Below are 14,583 nucleotides of genomic sequence, written 5' to 3' on the forward strand. Positions count from 1 at the left end.
TCTAATTTTTCTACTCTTTTTATGAATATTTATTGAGCACACTGTTTTAGTCACAAGATATAAAGAGGTGTGTTTATTTTCCCTGCTGTGTAAGACAGGGGTCCGGTTTCCTTCTTTTGCATGTGGCTGTCCAGGTTTCCTAATACCACTTATTTAATAACCTGTCCTTTCCCCATTGTGTATTCTTGGCTACTTCGTCATCAATTATTTGACCCTATATGTGTGGGTTTATATCTGAGCTCTCTCTCTTCTGTTTCTTTGATCTATGTGTCTATTTTTATGCCAATACTACTGTTTTGATTACTATAGCCTTGTAGTATAGCTTAAGGAAGCAACATGCCTTCAGCTCAGTTCTTCTTTCTCAAAATTGCTTTGGCTAGTCGGGGTATTTTATGATTCCATACAAGTTTTAGGATTCTAAAATATTTTGTAGAAATACCATTGGAATTTTGATAGTGATTGCATTGAATCTATAGATGGCTTTGGGTGGTATGGACATTTTAACAATATTAACTCTTCCAATTTATGAACATGGGATACCTTTCCATTTGTGGCTTCTTAATTTCTTTTATCAACATCTTAAAGATTTCAGTGTACAGATGTTTACCTCCTTAGTTAAATTTATTCCTAAGTATTTTATTCTTTTTGATGCTATTGAAATTGGGTTATTTTCTTAATTTCTCTTTCTCAGAGTTCATTGTTAGTATTATAGAAATGCAACTGAGTTTTGTATATTGATTTTTATCTCCTGCAACTTACTGAAATTGTTTATTAGTCCTAATAGTTTTGTTGTTTTTGTGGGTTTTTTAATACATATATAATATCTTGTCATCTGTAACTACTGACAGTTTTAGTTCTTCCTTACTGATTTGGATGCCTTTTATTTATTTTCCTTGACTAATTGCTTTAGCTAGGACTTCAGTACCACGTTGTTAAAAGTGATAAGAATAGCCATTCTTGTCTTACTCCTGATCTAGAGGAAAGCTTTCAGTGTTTGACCATTGAGTATGATATTAGTTGTGGACTTGCCATATATGGCCTTTATTATGGTGCGCTATGTTCCCTCTCTACCCAGTTGTTGAGTTTTTATAATGAAAGGATGCTGAATTTTGTTTACTGCTTTTTTGTTCCTGTTGAGATCATCATATGTTTTTATCCTTTGTTTTGACATATGGTGTATCATACTGAATGATTTAAGGGTGCTGAACTCTTCTTGCATCCCTAGAATAAATCCTACATGATTGTGGTGTGTGAGGATTTTTACATCTATGTTCATTAGGGATATTGGCCTATATTTTCTTTTCTTATAGTGTACTTGTCTGGCTACAGTATCAGGGTAAAACTGACCTCATAAAAAGAGATTGGAAGTATTCCCTTCTCTTCTGGTTTTTGGAAAAGTTTGAGAAGGGTTGGTATTAGTTTTTCTTTAAATGTTTGGTAGAATTCACCAGTGAAGCCATCTGGTCCTGAGGAGCTTTTATTTGTTGGGATAGCTTTGATTACTGATTGAATCTCCTTAACTACTAATGATTCTTCATGATTCAGTCTTGGTAGGTTGAATGTTTCTAGAAAAATGTATTCGTTTCTGGGTTATCCAATTAGTTGGTATATAATTTTTCATAGTCTGTTATGATCTTTTGTATTTCTGTGGTATTGGTTGTAATATCTTCTTTCGTTTGTCATTTTATTCGAGTCCTCTCACTGGTTTTATTTGATAAGTCTAGATAACAGCTTGTCTATTTTGTTTATCTCTTTTTTTAAAAAAAAGTTCTTTGTTTCATTGATCTTTTGTATTGTCTTTTTAGTCTCCATTTCAATTATTTCAAATTTAATCTTTATTTCCTTCTTTCTGCTAACTCTGGACTTAGGTTTTTTGTTTGTTTGTTTTTTGGTTTTTGTTGTGTGTGCTTTTTCTTTTTCTAGATTTCAAGGTATAAAGTTAGGTTGTTTATATTAGATATTACTTGTTTTTAAATGTAGGCATTTATGGCTATAAACTCTCCTCTTAGGACTGCTTTTGCAGCATCCCATAGGTTTTAATACGTTTTTCTTCCATTTTTGTTTTCTTCATTATTAAAAAATTTTTTTTTATTTCTTTTTTGGCCCATTGGATGTTCAAGAGTGTGTTAATTTCTAGCATTTTTTAATCTTCCAATTTTGTCCTATTATTGATTTCTCCTAGCATGCCATTGTGATTAGCAGATACTTGGTACAATTTCAGTCCTTTTAAATTTGCCAAGACTTCTTTTGTAACCTATCCTATGATTTATACTGAGGCATGTTCCTTGTGTGCTTGAGAATGTGTATTTTGCTGCTGTTGGATGGAATGTTCTGTATATGTCTGTTAGTTTCATTTGATCTGAAGTATTATTCAAGTCTTATGTTTTGCAGTTGGTTTCCTGTCTGGATGATCTATCCATTGTTGAAGATGGGGTGTTGAATTTGGCTACTATTATTGTATGGTTGTCTATTTCACCATTCATATGTGTTAGTATTTGCTTAGTCTATTTAGGTGCTGTGATGTCAGGTGCATATACAGTATTTGCGACTGCAATATCTTCATGACAAATTGACTCCTTTATCGTTATATAATTACCTTCTTTGTGTCTTGTTTTTGTTTTTGGCTCAAAGTCTATTTTGTCTGATATACTTATAGCTACCCCTGCTCTTTTTTGTTTTCCATTTGCATGGAATATCTTTGTCCATCTCTTTGAGCTTTTGTGTGTTCTTACAGCTTAAGTCAGTCTCTTGTAAGCAACATATAACTGGTTTGTATTTTATTCATCCAGTCACTTTATGTCTTTTGATTGGAGATTTTAGTCTATTTACATTTAGAGTGATTATTTATAGGTATATATATCCTGTTGCTATTTTGTTCATTGTTTTCTAGGTAATCTTAGTATCCCTCTTCTTCAGATGATGTATTAACATGAGTTGCCTCATTCTGTCTTGTTCCTGCAGGGGTCTTTCTTGCTCTCCTAGGTGCCCTTTTGACCAAAGAGCTCTTCATACTCAGTGAAAAGTCATCATTACTAGACCATGGGTTCCTTTATAATGAAGAGGAATGTGCCTTTTTACATAATTCAGTTTTATTGTGGAACGTATTATAGCTGTCCTCCACTTTTCCCCCACTGAACTCCTCCTTCCTGCTCCTACTGCCCCCCAACCCTGCCTTCACCACACTATTCTGTGTCCATTGGTTATGCATATATGCATATAGGTTCTTTGGTTTATCTCTTCCAATCCGCCTTCCCCGTTCCCTCTGAGATTTGTCAGTCTGTTCTCTGCTTCCATGACTCTAAATCTATTTTGTTCATGAGTTTACTTTGTTCATTAGATTCCACATATAAGTAAGATCATGTGATACTTTCTCTTACTGGCTTATTTCACTTAGCATAATACTCTCCAGATCCCTCCTCTTAAAGGGTAAGATATCCTTCTTTTTTATAGGTGCATAGTATTCCATTGTATAAATGTACCATAGCTTTTTTATCCACTCATCTACTGATGGACACTTGGACTATTTCTAGATCTTAACTGTAAATAGCACTGCTATGAACATAGGGGTGCACATATTCTTTTTTTTTTTTTCAGGATTCTTAGGATATATTCCTAGCAGTGGGATCACTGGGTCAAATGGCAGTACCATTTTTAATTTTTTGAAGAAACTCCATACTGTTTTTCATAGTGGCTGCACCTGTCTGCTTTCCCACCTGCATTGTACTAAGGTGTCCTTTTCTCCACAACCTCACCAGCACCTGTCATTTGTTGATTTGTTAATGGTAGCTCTTCTGGCAGGTGTGAGTTAATACCTCGCTGTAGTTTTAATTTGCATCTCTCTGATAATTAGTGACATTGCGCATTTTTTCATACATCTCTTGGCCATTTGTATGTCCTCTTTGGATAATTGTCTGTTCAGGTCCTCTGCCATTTTTTAAGTGGATTGTCTGTCTTTCTTTTGTTAAGTTGTATGAGTACTTTATATATTTTGGAAATTAACCCCCTATCCGATATATCTTTGACAAATATGCTTTCCCATACAGTGTGTTCCCTTTTCGTTTTGATGCTGGTTTATTTTCCTGTGCAGAAGCTTTTTAGTTTGATGTAGTCCCATTTGTTTATTTTATTTTTTTCTTTGTTTCTTTTACCCTAGGCAGCATATTGGTGAAAATTCTACAAGTGAGATGTCTGAGATATTGCTGCCTACATTTTCTTCTAGGATCTTTATGGTTTCAGGACTTACATATAAGTCTTTTTCCCATTTTAAGTTTATTCTTGTGTATGGTATATGTTGGTGGTCTAATTTCATTTATTTGCATGTACCTTTCCAATTTTTCCAACACCATTTATTGAAGAGGCTGTCTTTACTCCACTGTCTGCTCTTGCCTCCTTTGTCAAATATCAATTGAGTGTAATGGCTTGGGTTGATTTCTGGGTTCTCTGTTCTGTTCCACTTATCTATATGCCTGTTCTTGTGCCAGTACCAGGTTCTTTTGATTACAAAGGCTTTGTGCTATAATTTGATATCTGGTATTGTGATCCCTTCTACTTTGTTCTTCTTTCTTAAGATTTTTCTGGCTATTCAAGGTCTTTTTTTTTTTTTTTTTTGGTTCCATATATATTTTGGGAGTATTTGTTCTAGATCTTTGAAATATGCCATTGGTATTTTAATAGGGATTGCATTGAATCTATAGGTTGCCTTGGGTAGTATGGACATTTTTATTATGTTAATTCTTCCAATTCATGAATATGATATATAAAAAACAATAAAGAGAGGAAGATATAAATAAGTTCAATGTGCCTTTTGAGATGTTACAGACAAGGGGAAAAGAAGCGTTAAGGAACCTGGATTGGGAAGATGAAAGCCAGAATGTCTTGGTCCCAGTTCCCTGCTTGGTGCTTTTTTTTTTTTTTCCTTAATCTCACTTAATTATATTAATATCTCCTGTTCATGTTTCATCTAATAAATGCATTTCTATTTGAATCATTTACATCTTTGCTGTGCTATTAGCTTTGATAGGCACAATCTGGCATTTCCAGGATTTTGTTTTTGTTTTGTAAAGCTTTTTTTTCAATATCCATATATAAAATAAAATTGACAGTTGAGGTTGACATACTTAGGAGATATACTCCTGGTTAATATTTCATCATTGCACTTTTACAAATATTCTGATTTTTTGGTATTGTGGAAAAGAATCTGTGCCTGAGACCTATTTCTACTAGTGGAGAGCAGTGTTAACATTTTAACTTCCTCTTAGTATTATTCTTAGGATTAGTATTGTTATACTTAAGCTATCTTCTTGCTGGCTGTCAGGTATAGGCCACCCCCAGGTCCCAGAAGACTCCCCCTGGTCCAGCAGTGTTAACATCTAAACTTACAGCACTTTCTCTTCTTATCACTTGTATGAGGGCTTTCCTTTTTAGCTGTAAACACAGCTATGTAGTATGTTTTTGTTTTGTTTTTAATCCTCACCCAAGGGTATTTTCCGATTTATCTTCAGACAGAGTGGGAGGGGGAGAGAGAGAGGTGAGAGAGACACATCAATTGGCTGCCTTCCACATGACCCTGACCAGAGCCGGGTACCAAACCGCACCGAGGTCCGTGCCCTTGACTGGAATCAGTCCCGGCTCTAACCGCTGAGCCAAACCGGCCAGGGCTGTGGTATGTTTTGATATGCGTTTAAGCTGATATGACGGATATCAAGTTGTAAGTTGTATGTATCAAATATAAACACACAAATGTGATTTAGGACTATGTTTTGGGGGTCAGAAATTTGAAATCAAATGGTTATAATTTTCACAGTCATAGAAAGCAGTAGGACACATACTTAGATACATTAGGATGTGCAATATGGAGCAGATGAAAGTGTGGGCCTTGAATTTAGAAAGACACCTGGCTTTCAGTCCTGTCTCCTACGTGTAGATCTATGTGACTGCAACTGAAGTAGAAGAAAAGTTGCTGTGACAAAGACAATTACTTAAATAAAATGCAGTTACTTAAATAAAGCAAAGTGTTTTTCTTTCTGCCAAAGAAGGCAGAGGTGAGCAGGCAGGGCTGTCGGGCTGGTGGCCCCAGCATGTGGCTTGTATCTGAGTCCAAGTCGGTGCCACCAGTCTCAGCTGTTCCAGCGGGGGGGGGGGGGGGGAGCAGCTTGCTCTTGGAGGACTTCATGCACACGACCTCCACTCACATCTGCTTGAAAACATAGCTGCAGCAGCACCCTGAGCCTCACGGAGGCCTGGCTGAGCCTGCGTGCCCCCATGACCACCGCTGCTCAGACCACGGAGGACAGGTGTGACTGTCCTCAGAGGACGAAGAGGGAAATGAGGGCGACTGAATGATCTCAGCCAGTCGCCTTGACCAAATTACTCTTTTTTGAGTCTCTTTGTAAAATATAAGCTGTTAAAATATTTATGAAATATTTATAAAGATATCTTTCATAAGATATTCATGAAGTCACCAGGTATATGTTTAATAAATATAGGTATACCGCCCATATTTTCAGGTAGTTATTTCTCTCAATAGTATTTTTTAACACGACTCTCAATTTTTAATAAATAAAAGTATTAGTTTTCTGTTGCTGTAACAAATCACCACAAACTACTGGCTGAAGCTGTGTGGGTCAGGGACAGAGACCGCTTGGGTTCCCACGAGGCACTCGAGGTGTTGGCCCGGTCATGGTCTCATCTGAGGGCTTGGCTGCTTTGCCCAGGTTGTTGGAAGAATTCATAGCCTTGCAGTTGTGGGATTGAGGGCCCCAACTTCTGTTGGGTGTCAATTACAGGACACCCCGTCTCCCAGAAGCCAACTCCAGGTCTCCGCCAGGTAAGCTCTCCCACGTGGCCGTGGGTTCCTCGGGCTACCACGAGGTTTCTAGAGTGAGTCTGCTAGCCTGACAGACATTATGTGTAACATAACTAATCACAGATGTGACACCCCCACCGGCCCACACTGTTGGGTAGAAGCAAGACACAGGCCCTGCCCGTGGTCAGGGGAGGATTTCTCACAAGGCGAGAGTGGGAGACAGGATTGTAGGGACCCCTGAGAGTGTGCATTTAACACCACTTCATACTCAGAAGGGAGAATTCCTGTTTGTTTGTCACTATTTCCTGGGTTCGGGGAACATGTTTATAGGGACTCTTACCAAATCAGAAATACTAGTCTATATTAATTCATGGAATAAATATACCTACATTAAGAGAGAATATGAACGTAAGGCAGATAGGAAAAGATCTGCTTCTACTGTCCATTGTGGTTCATTGTTAGACACTTCTGGATGCCCTAGATGTGGTATCATAACAGATGCTCCACAAACCAGCAGTCTTGTACATGGAGAATGTGAAAAATCAAAATGGTTTGTCCACACAGACTAGCTCAGGAATTTGCTTTTTCCTGTCTCACCACAGTCAGTTATCCTGATGACAACAGGTGCACCCTGAGCCAGGGTCTCCGCGGGCGCGCACGGTGCTGCCCGCGCCCAGGCCGCAGGACACTGGCCTCACAGAGGAAGCACTGCACAGGTCTGGACCCAGTCCGGGCCTGGAGATCTGGTGCAGAATGAACCTCAGATTAGGTATCTCCTATCAAACAATGTAGTCACATAATTCTTTTTGTCTCACTCAAAAGTCTGTGAACAGGGAACATCACTGTGAAAAATCATGTAGTGTCCGTACACCTGTCATTCCAGCGATTGGTCGTGCTGCCCACCACCCACTGAGCAGACAGCCACCGAGTTCCTGCCGTGCTCCTGGTGCCGTGCGGGACCTCGACACGCACAGGGCGCCATGGCCCTTGCACACGAGGAAATTTCAGTTCAGTGTGACAGACACCAAGGGAGCAAGGGCATCATTTATGTTTTCATGCAATTTACCATGATCCAATGATGAGATTGTTTTAAAATAAATTCTAGCTAAATGTATTTATATACCTATAGCTAGAAATGAAGAAATGTGCTAGTGGAGAGTATGATGACAAGAAACAGCGATCGGGCCACTCAGCACTCAACACGAGTTAATGAGTGCTCACTGCACTAGTCCCTCTTCGGGGTTCGACGCTGAAACAGGTGCAGCCGTCCCCCCTTATTCAAGATCACTTTCTGCAGTTTCAGTTACCTGCAGCCCACTGCATCCCGAAATATTAAATGGAAGATTCCATAAATAAACAATTCATGAGTTTTAAGTTGTGCACCGTTCTGAACAGCGTGAGAAGTCTCTTGCTGTCTGCTGTCCCACCAGGATGTGGATCGTCCCTCCGGCTGGTGTGCCCGCTCTTGCTTGTCAGGTGGACTGTTGAGGCACTGCTGTGCTTGAGTTCACGTAACCCCTTGATTTCATAATGGCCCAAAGCCATTCACACAGTTCTGATTACAATGTAGTGTTACAAATGTTCTGTTCTATTGTTGTGACTCTCTTTCTGTGCCTAATTTATAAGTCAAACTTTATCATAAGTATGTATGTATGGAAAAAACATAGTTGACAGAGCGTTCAGAACTCTTTGCAGTTTTAGGAACCCACTGGGGTTCTGGGGATGTTTCAGCCACAGATTTGGGGGACAACTCTAGCAACCAGCCACGTGCTGCCTGTCCATCGCACGCTCTGTCTGCGAGTTGGAGGAGGACACGTATGTGGCTGGGACAGGGCTGTCGCCGGAGCCCCAAGCAGGACCTGTGCCCTGGCGTCCCTGCCTCGCCGGCTCCGCGCTGTCTCCTGGGGGATCACTGAGATGCTCTCCCTCAAGGAAGGTTCTCAGTAGCTGTGCCTTGGAACAGTAAGACTGGGACATCTGTATCTGTCGTCAGAATAAAAAAACTGCAAACGTGCCTGAATCCTTTTTTTGAAGTCACATTGCTCCTTGAAGAAGGAGTGACATCTTTTGTCACCTGATGAACGTCTTTAGGAAAAGAAAACTTCACTTTAAAGGAAGAGGATATAATAATTCCAGAGCTCAGAATGAAACTCTGTCTTTAACTTTTCCTGATGAGTGAGTGAAATGGCAACAAGAACTCGGTATCTGGTTGAGTCAGCAGGAATTTGGCCATTTGGGGTCGAACAGCAGTGCCGTTGTAGGGCACAGGCTGTCATGACTTCCAGGCCCCAGATGACAGCTGCAGGCAGGTATAGTTTCTTCAGCGTGTCCAGAGCTCCGAGAAGGCTGTGGTGCGGGACTCGGAGCTGTGATTAAAGAACAAGACACCGTGCGGCGAGCGTGCTGTGAGTGCATCCAGGCGGCCGCTGGTGTGCAGCAGGCCCAGTGCAGGTCAGGAAACGTGCATTGCACAAATCCTGTCTCTCCACGCTTCCAGAAGGTCGTCTTTTTATCGCTCTGATTCTGTGGGAGCTCAGTTACGAGTTGATGAAACTAAGGAACTTAGAGATTTCTTAGATCAAATCAGATGTCACTGTTGAAGTAGGCCTGCTTTCAAGACAAAACAAAACTGTCTTCAGCTGGAATCTAAACACAATTGAACTCGGCTCACTATAGCAAAGGCTGCCAAACTCGTTCTGGCAGATCACTGGGAAGAAAGGGTTTCAAAGACAGCCCTAACTATGTGCCACCAGCCGGGGCTTTCACCCGAGAGACGTAGATCATCAGCAGCATGAGAGCCAGTGTCCGTGGAGTACCAAGTGAACACAGCCACGTATATTCCGTTACAGAAGATCCAGTCACACTTTAGTAGCTTTATATGAAAAAGATCACCAGTGGTCCATTAAGATTCCAGCATAACACAAAAGCTGATTTAGATCCCTTTTTAAAATAAGACTGAGTATACAGAACTGTGTGTAGGTTGTAAATGAATTTCAAGAGACCCAACCCTTGAACTAAAAATTTAGTCACTCAAAGTTTGTTATAACAGAATTTGACCCATAGGTAGTCCTTGGCTGTTTGCCTTCTGTTTAATTACCACTTGCATACACACAGGACGCAGAGCCTGCCTCTGACCTCCCGTGCCCGCGCTGCCCCAGTGCTGTTGGCAAGAGCGCGTGCAGTCCGGCTCCGGGCCAGGGCTTCAGCCCACAGTCCATGTCTTCACGGTGCCGCATGGCGGAGGCCCCTGTGCCTGGGGAGAATTAGGGAGGACCCGGGTCTGGTCACTGTAACAGACCCAAAATAGCTGCCGGTGAGGGCACCCTCAGCAGGGCCACAGGGTCTCACTCCACAGGGCCCGGCGTGGTGCAGGGCGAGGACGGAGGCACATCTCCCCTTCAGGAACTGCTCTGGCAGGTGCCACCGTACTTCTGACCATCCCCCTCCCATACAGGGGCAGTGGATGCGAGGATGTTGTTCATCTCTGCCCTGATCCCCTCGCGCTCTGCGTTTCCCGCGTGTGGCGGCACTCGCCTGAAAGTGTGGGCACACTTAGAGAGGGGTGCGCCCTGTGACTGCAGCACCAAGCACTGTCGTGACAGAGGGTGTTCCAGGATGTCCACACACTGACCGAGGAACCGGTGCATCTGTTAGTATTCCCTAACAATTTGGGTGGCATCTTCTTGTCTAGTTCATAAATTTGTGGTGAGAATTATACTTTAAACCTTATTCTCTAGGGAATTAAACGATTGATTAGACAATGATTATCTTAGTTTAAAAACTTAGGCTTCAGTTTATTTTTTGGAAAGTTTGAAACTCAGTAGAGCATACATTGGGAGACAGTGGCCCATTGTGTGTCAGGTTTGTTTCTGAAAAGTAAAATTTTAAGGTCATAAATGTGTGTTTTAAGGATGGTGTCTGTAACTCCAGCTCCTGTTGTAACAGTGTCACCACGAACGCGTGTGCTGTGCGTTTGCACTCGGCGAGCCCTCCTCCTAGCAGGTGCAGTGTAGGTACTCCAGCTTTTAGGTACGGAGAAGGAACAGCATTCATAGGAAAAGAACTTTCCTGTGAAGAGTACTCTTGCGTGAAAACTCACATGGCCTTTCTCACAACACGACATCATTGTCCTCACAAAGGAGGAACGCGCTCGGTGCCAGGCCTGGAGGCCCCTCTTCTGCTGAGAGCAGTTACTCCAGCCAGGCTGTGCAGGTCACCAGCTGTCACGCAGTGCGTCCAGCAGCGACCAACGTGCAAAACAGTTAGCTGTCAGCTCTGGTTTCCGCAAGGCCCCATAGGTAGTCCTTGGCTGTTTGCCTTCTGTTTAATTACCACTTGCATACACACAGGACGCAGGGGGCCTCCGCCTCGCCATGTCCTCCGCCTCTCCTCTGCGTGCCCTCCCTGGTGTCCCCCGTCCCACCCAGTCCTGTGGGATTAGGGCCCACCCCGACACTCTCGCTTTACCTTCATCAGCATTTGATGGCCCCTTCTCCAAACAGTTACATTCTGAGAAACTGGGGTTAGGGCTTCAGGAATTAGGGGTTAAGAATTTTGAGGAGCTGCTATCCAACTCATAAGAGCATATAAAACGTGAAAAAGGATATGAATATTGTGATGCCATGCCCGGGGGGGGCGGCGTAAATGAAGCTTTGCAGGGGTCCGTGCACGCTTCCCTCGTGCTCACACAGCGTCTGAAAGTAGAGGCTTCACTGTCCACTGCTGTTTCCTCTCGCAGGCCTGGCAGCTGCGCTTCAGCCACCTCGTGGGCTACGGTGCCAAGTACTACTCTTACCTGATGTCCAGGGCAGTGGCCTCCATGGTTTGGAAGGAATGTTTCCTGCACGATCCTTTTAACAGGTAACAAGGGAGGTGGGGCATGAGCTGTTCCCTGGATCTCAGCAGTCCCTCACGCACTACTCCCAAGGCAGGCCCAGAGCCTCAGCCCTGACAGGAGCACGGCGGCAGGAAGGCGGAGCTCCGGGCGTCTCTTCGCCCCGTCCAAGCCTCTCGGCCCGTCGCGGAGCCTGGCCCCGCTCTGCCCGCTGCAGCAGGTGCGGTGCCCCTGCGCTGGCGCGCCCTTGGTGTGAGGCTGTTTCTGCACCGGATGGGCCCACACTGCCGGCTCCTTCCTCCCCGCGGTTCCTGTCGCCCAGCCTCCTGCTGTCGTGCCCTGTGGCGCTCTGCTTCCCTGACTTTGAGGGGCGCCCGTACTTTCAGCACAAGCGGCTGACGCTCCCCTCACCAGGAACACTCGTTTCTTCCGTAGTACTTTCCTCATTTGGGAGAAGCACCACTGAAACTGGTTATTGACCTTAGCATCCAGTTTGTTCTAGAAAGTGTACCCTCTGCCTGACTTTGGAGCACTTTCCTTCTCCTTGAGAGACGATGGCGGTCCCAAGAAGGGCCTGCTCCACCTGCCGCCAGGTAGGCAGTGTGGGCACTGACTGCCCTGCGGGAGGTGTCCTGGGGGGCGTCGGTGGTTCGGTGACAGCCTGCAGACCTGGCCTCTGCCAGAGCGCCCCTCGGACCAGCCAGGGGGGGTGAGCCTCAGCCAGCGCAGGAGACTTCAGCCAGAGGAGGATGCCCACCCTCCCCACACAGGAGCACATGGGGCTGGGGCTGGGGGTCACGAGGCTCCTGCTGGGCCTCCCGACAGCAGGAAGCAGGGGAAGCCCTGGTTCCCCGCGTGCTTAGCAGGAGCTGCCTTGAAAAGCAAACCACCGCGAGTAAGTACCTCTCCAGACCCCAGGCAGCCGTGTCGGTGCTGTTACCGGCTGCTTCCACGCGGTGTAAGGTGGCTGGCGGCTTGCCCGGCGGGGCTGCTTAGTGGATGGAGGTCCGGTTCGCTCCTGGTCAGGGCACATGCCCAGGTTGTGGGCTCGATCCCCAGTGGGGGGCATGCAGGAGGCGGCTGATTGATTTTTCTCTCTCACATCAATGTTTCTTTTCTTTTTAATATGTTTTTATTGATTTTTTTAGAGAGAGAGGAAAGAAGAGGGAGAGATAGAAACATCAACTGGTTGCGTCCTGCATGGCCCCTACCGGGAATCAATCCCTTAACCCCAGCCTGTGCCCTGACCGGGAATCGAACCAGGACCCCCTCAGTCCACCGGAAGAAGCTCAGCCCACAGAGCCACACTAGCTGGGTGTCTCACATCAGTGTTTCTCTCTCTCCCTTCCTCTCTCTCTAAAAAATCAATAAAAATAAAAAAATACTTAAAAAAAAGGATGGATGACATCTTAAATTTCTAGAGGGCCCCGGAGTTTTCGTGTGGCATGGTATTTCACATTTACAGCAGCTTGGGCTGAGCCAGTATGTTTTATAAGAGGGAAATGAGTTCTGAGAGGATACATTGTTTAAGGCTTCACAGTTAACAAGGTGGAGTAAGATTATAATCTAGGTCTGCTAATTCCTAGTCCCTTCTCTCCCCACTTCCTGCACACCCCTCAGCTTTTCATACACTGTGACAGAGGTTTGGATCCACTCCGCAGTTAATAATCACATGCAGTTCCAAATCTTTTGAACTTGAATCTGATGTAATAGAATTTTTAAATGTTTTACAGCTTGGTGTCCACATGTTATTTTGTCTCCAGTCCTTTGTACTTGCAGACATTTGGTCTGCTTTTCAGATTTTATTATTTTCAAAGGATCTAAAGCCAGAATTGACTACAATAAATCAATTTGGGGAATTACATTTCTTTACTGGAGATTTCTATAAAATAGACAAAATATTATCTTGTTTAAAGGAACTACACTTTACTGAAAAACTATATACTATTAAATACATATATTTCCAAGTATTTATTTCTTGTTTATATATCCATTCTTGCCTAGACATGTTGTTGCCATGGTTTTATAGACATGTAAAAGTAAGCTAGTAAAAATACTCATTGGACTAGAAAATTTCTAATCTCTGTTAAAAGATCCTTTCCGACCCCACCTTTGAACAATCCTGCTGGAAGCTGGCACCAGGAGCCAGGCGGGCAGAGCTGAGGCGGCAGAGGGCTCGGGCCTGCGCTAGGCCAGGGGCGCCGCATGTCCTGCGGAGGGGATGCCAGCCCCGAGGCTGGGTACGGCCCTCTCAGATGCCCCTGTCCCTGAAAAAGGCCCTGTCTTCTGCCCACATTTCTTGCTCTGGGGCACACTCTGCCAGCTCTCCTGGCAGGATGGAACCCAAATTAGTATTTGATAGGAACATTTTTGATAGGGAAATGCTGTCAAAAATTCTGATTAGAGATCGTGTTCACAAAATTGCCTGTACATAAAGATGCTACAGAAATAATGGAATGAAACCATCAAGTTGTATTTAATTTATGTTGTCACAGTGTGTGGTCACGTGCATTTAAAGAGCAGCACCAAACAGGTTGTCTCCAGGTGCCATTAATTTGGAGAATTTCTGTCTATAAAATGTCTTCAGAATCTGCCTTCTCGTGTTACAGACAGTGTTCCTTCTAGAATCCAGCTGACCAAGGTATCCGCAGATGGAAGTGGGCTGCCCCTCCCCCTTCGCCACCCACACGCTCCCCAGCCGTTGTCCATGCCCGGCCGCTGTCCTCAGCCAAGGGCTCCCGGGTAACTCGTTCTCTGCTGCCGGCTTCTTTCCTTCAGAATGCTGTTTTCCTCTTTGTTAGGTGCCATCCCAAGTTCTTTTATGAAAGTAAAAAATAATTTCAGAGCTCACCATGAATGAGTCCTAAAGATGACGCAGAAGAGGATACAGTCTTATTCTGTAAGACGTAGAGGCAGCTATTCTTGCCATGCCGAGCTTGCTCGC

General features: G+C 43.9%; 1 protein-coding gene across 3 annotated transcripts in view; it reads left to right on the forward strand.

The window, feature by feature from the left end:
- The window catches only part of LOC118622623 (mitochondrial intermediate peptidase), a 176,240-nt gene that overhangs the window by 136,109 nt on the left and 25,548 nt on the right, over positions 1-14,583 (forward strand). For 2 of the 3 annotated variants that reach the window (XM_036250048.1, XM_036250047.1), the window contains one exon: positions 11,544-11,665. In XM_036250048.1, coding sequence (XP_036105941.1) covers positions 11,544-11,665 — 122 coding nt within the window. Of the gene's footprint in view, positions 1-11,543; positions 11,666-14,248; positions 14,282-14,583 lie in introns of those variants that run through there. The other variant, XM_036250044.1, reaches the window with a different exon arrangement.

Source organism: Molossus molossus, unplaced genomic scaffold (genome assembly GCF_014108415.1).
Source record: "Molossus molossus isolate mMolMol1 unplaced genomic scaffold, mMolMol1.p scaffold_m16_p_9, whole genome shotgun sequence".
NCBI classification, from domain to species: Eukaryota; Metazoa; Chordata; class Mammalia; order Chiroptera; family Molossidae; genus Molossus; species Molossus molossus.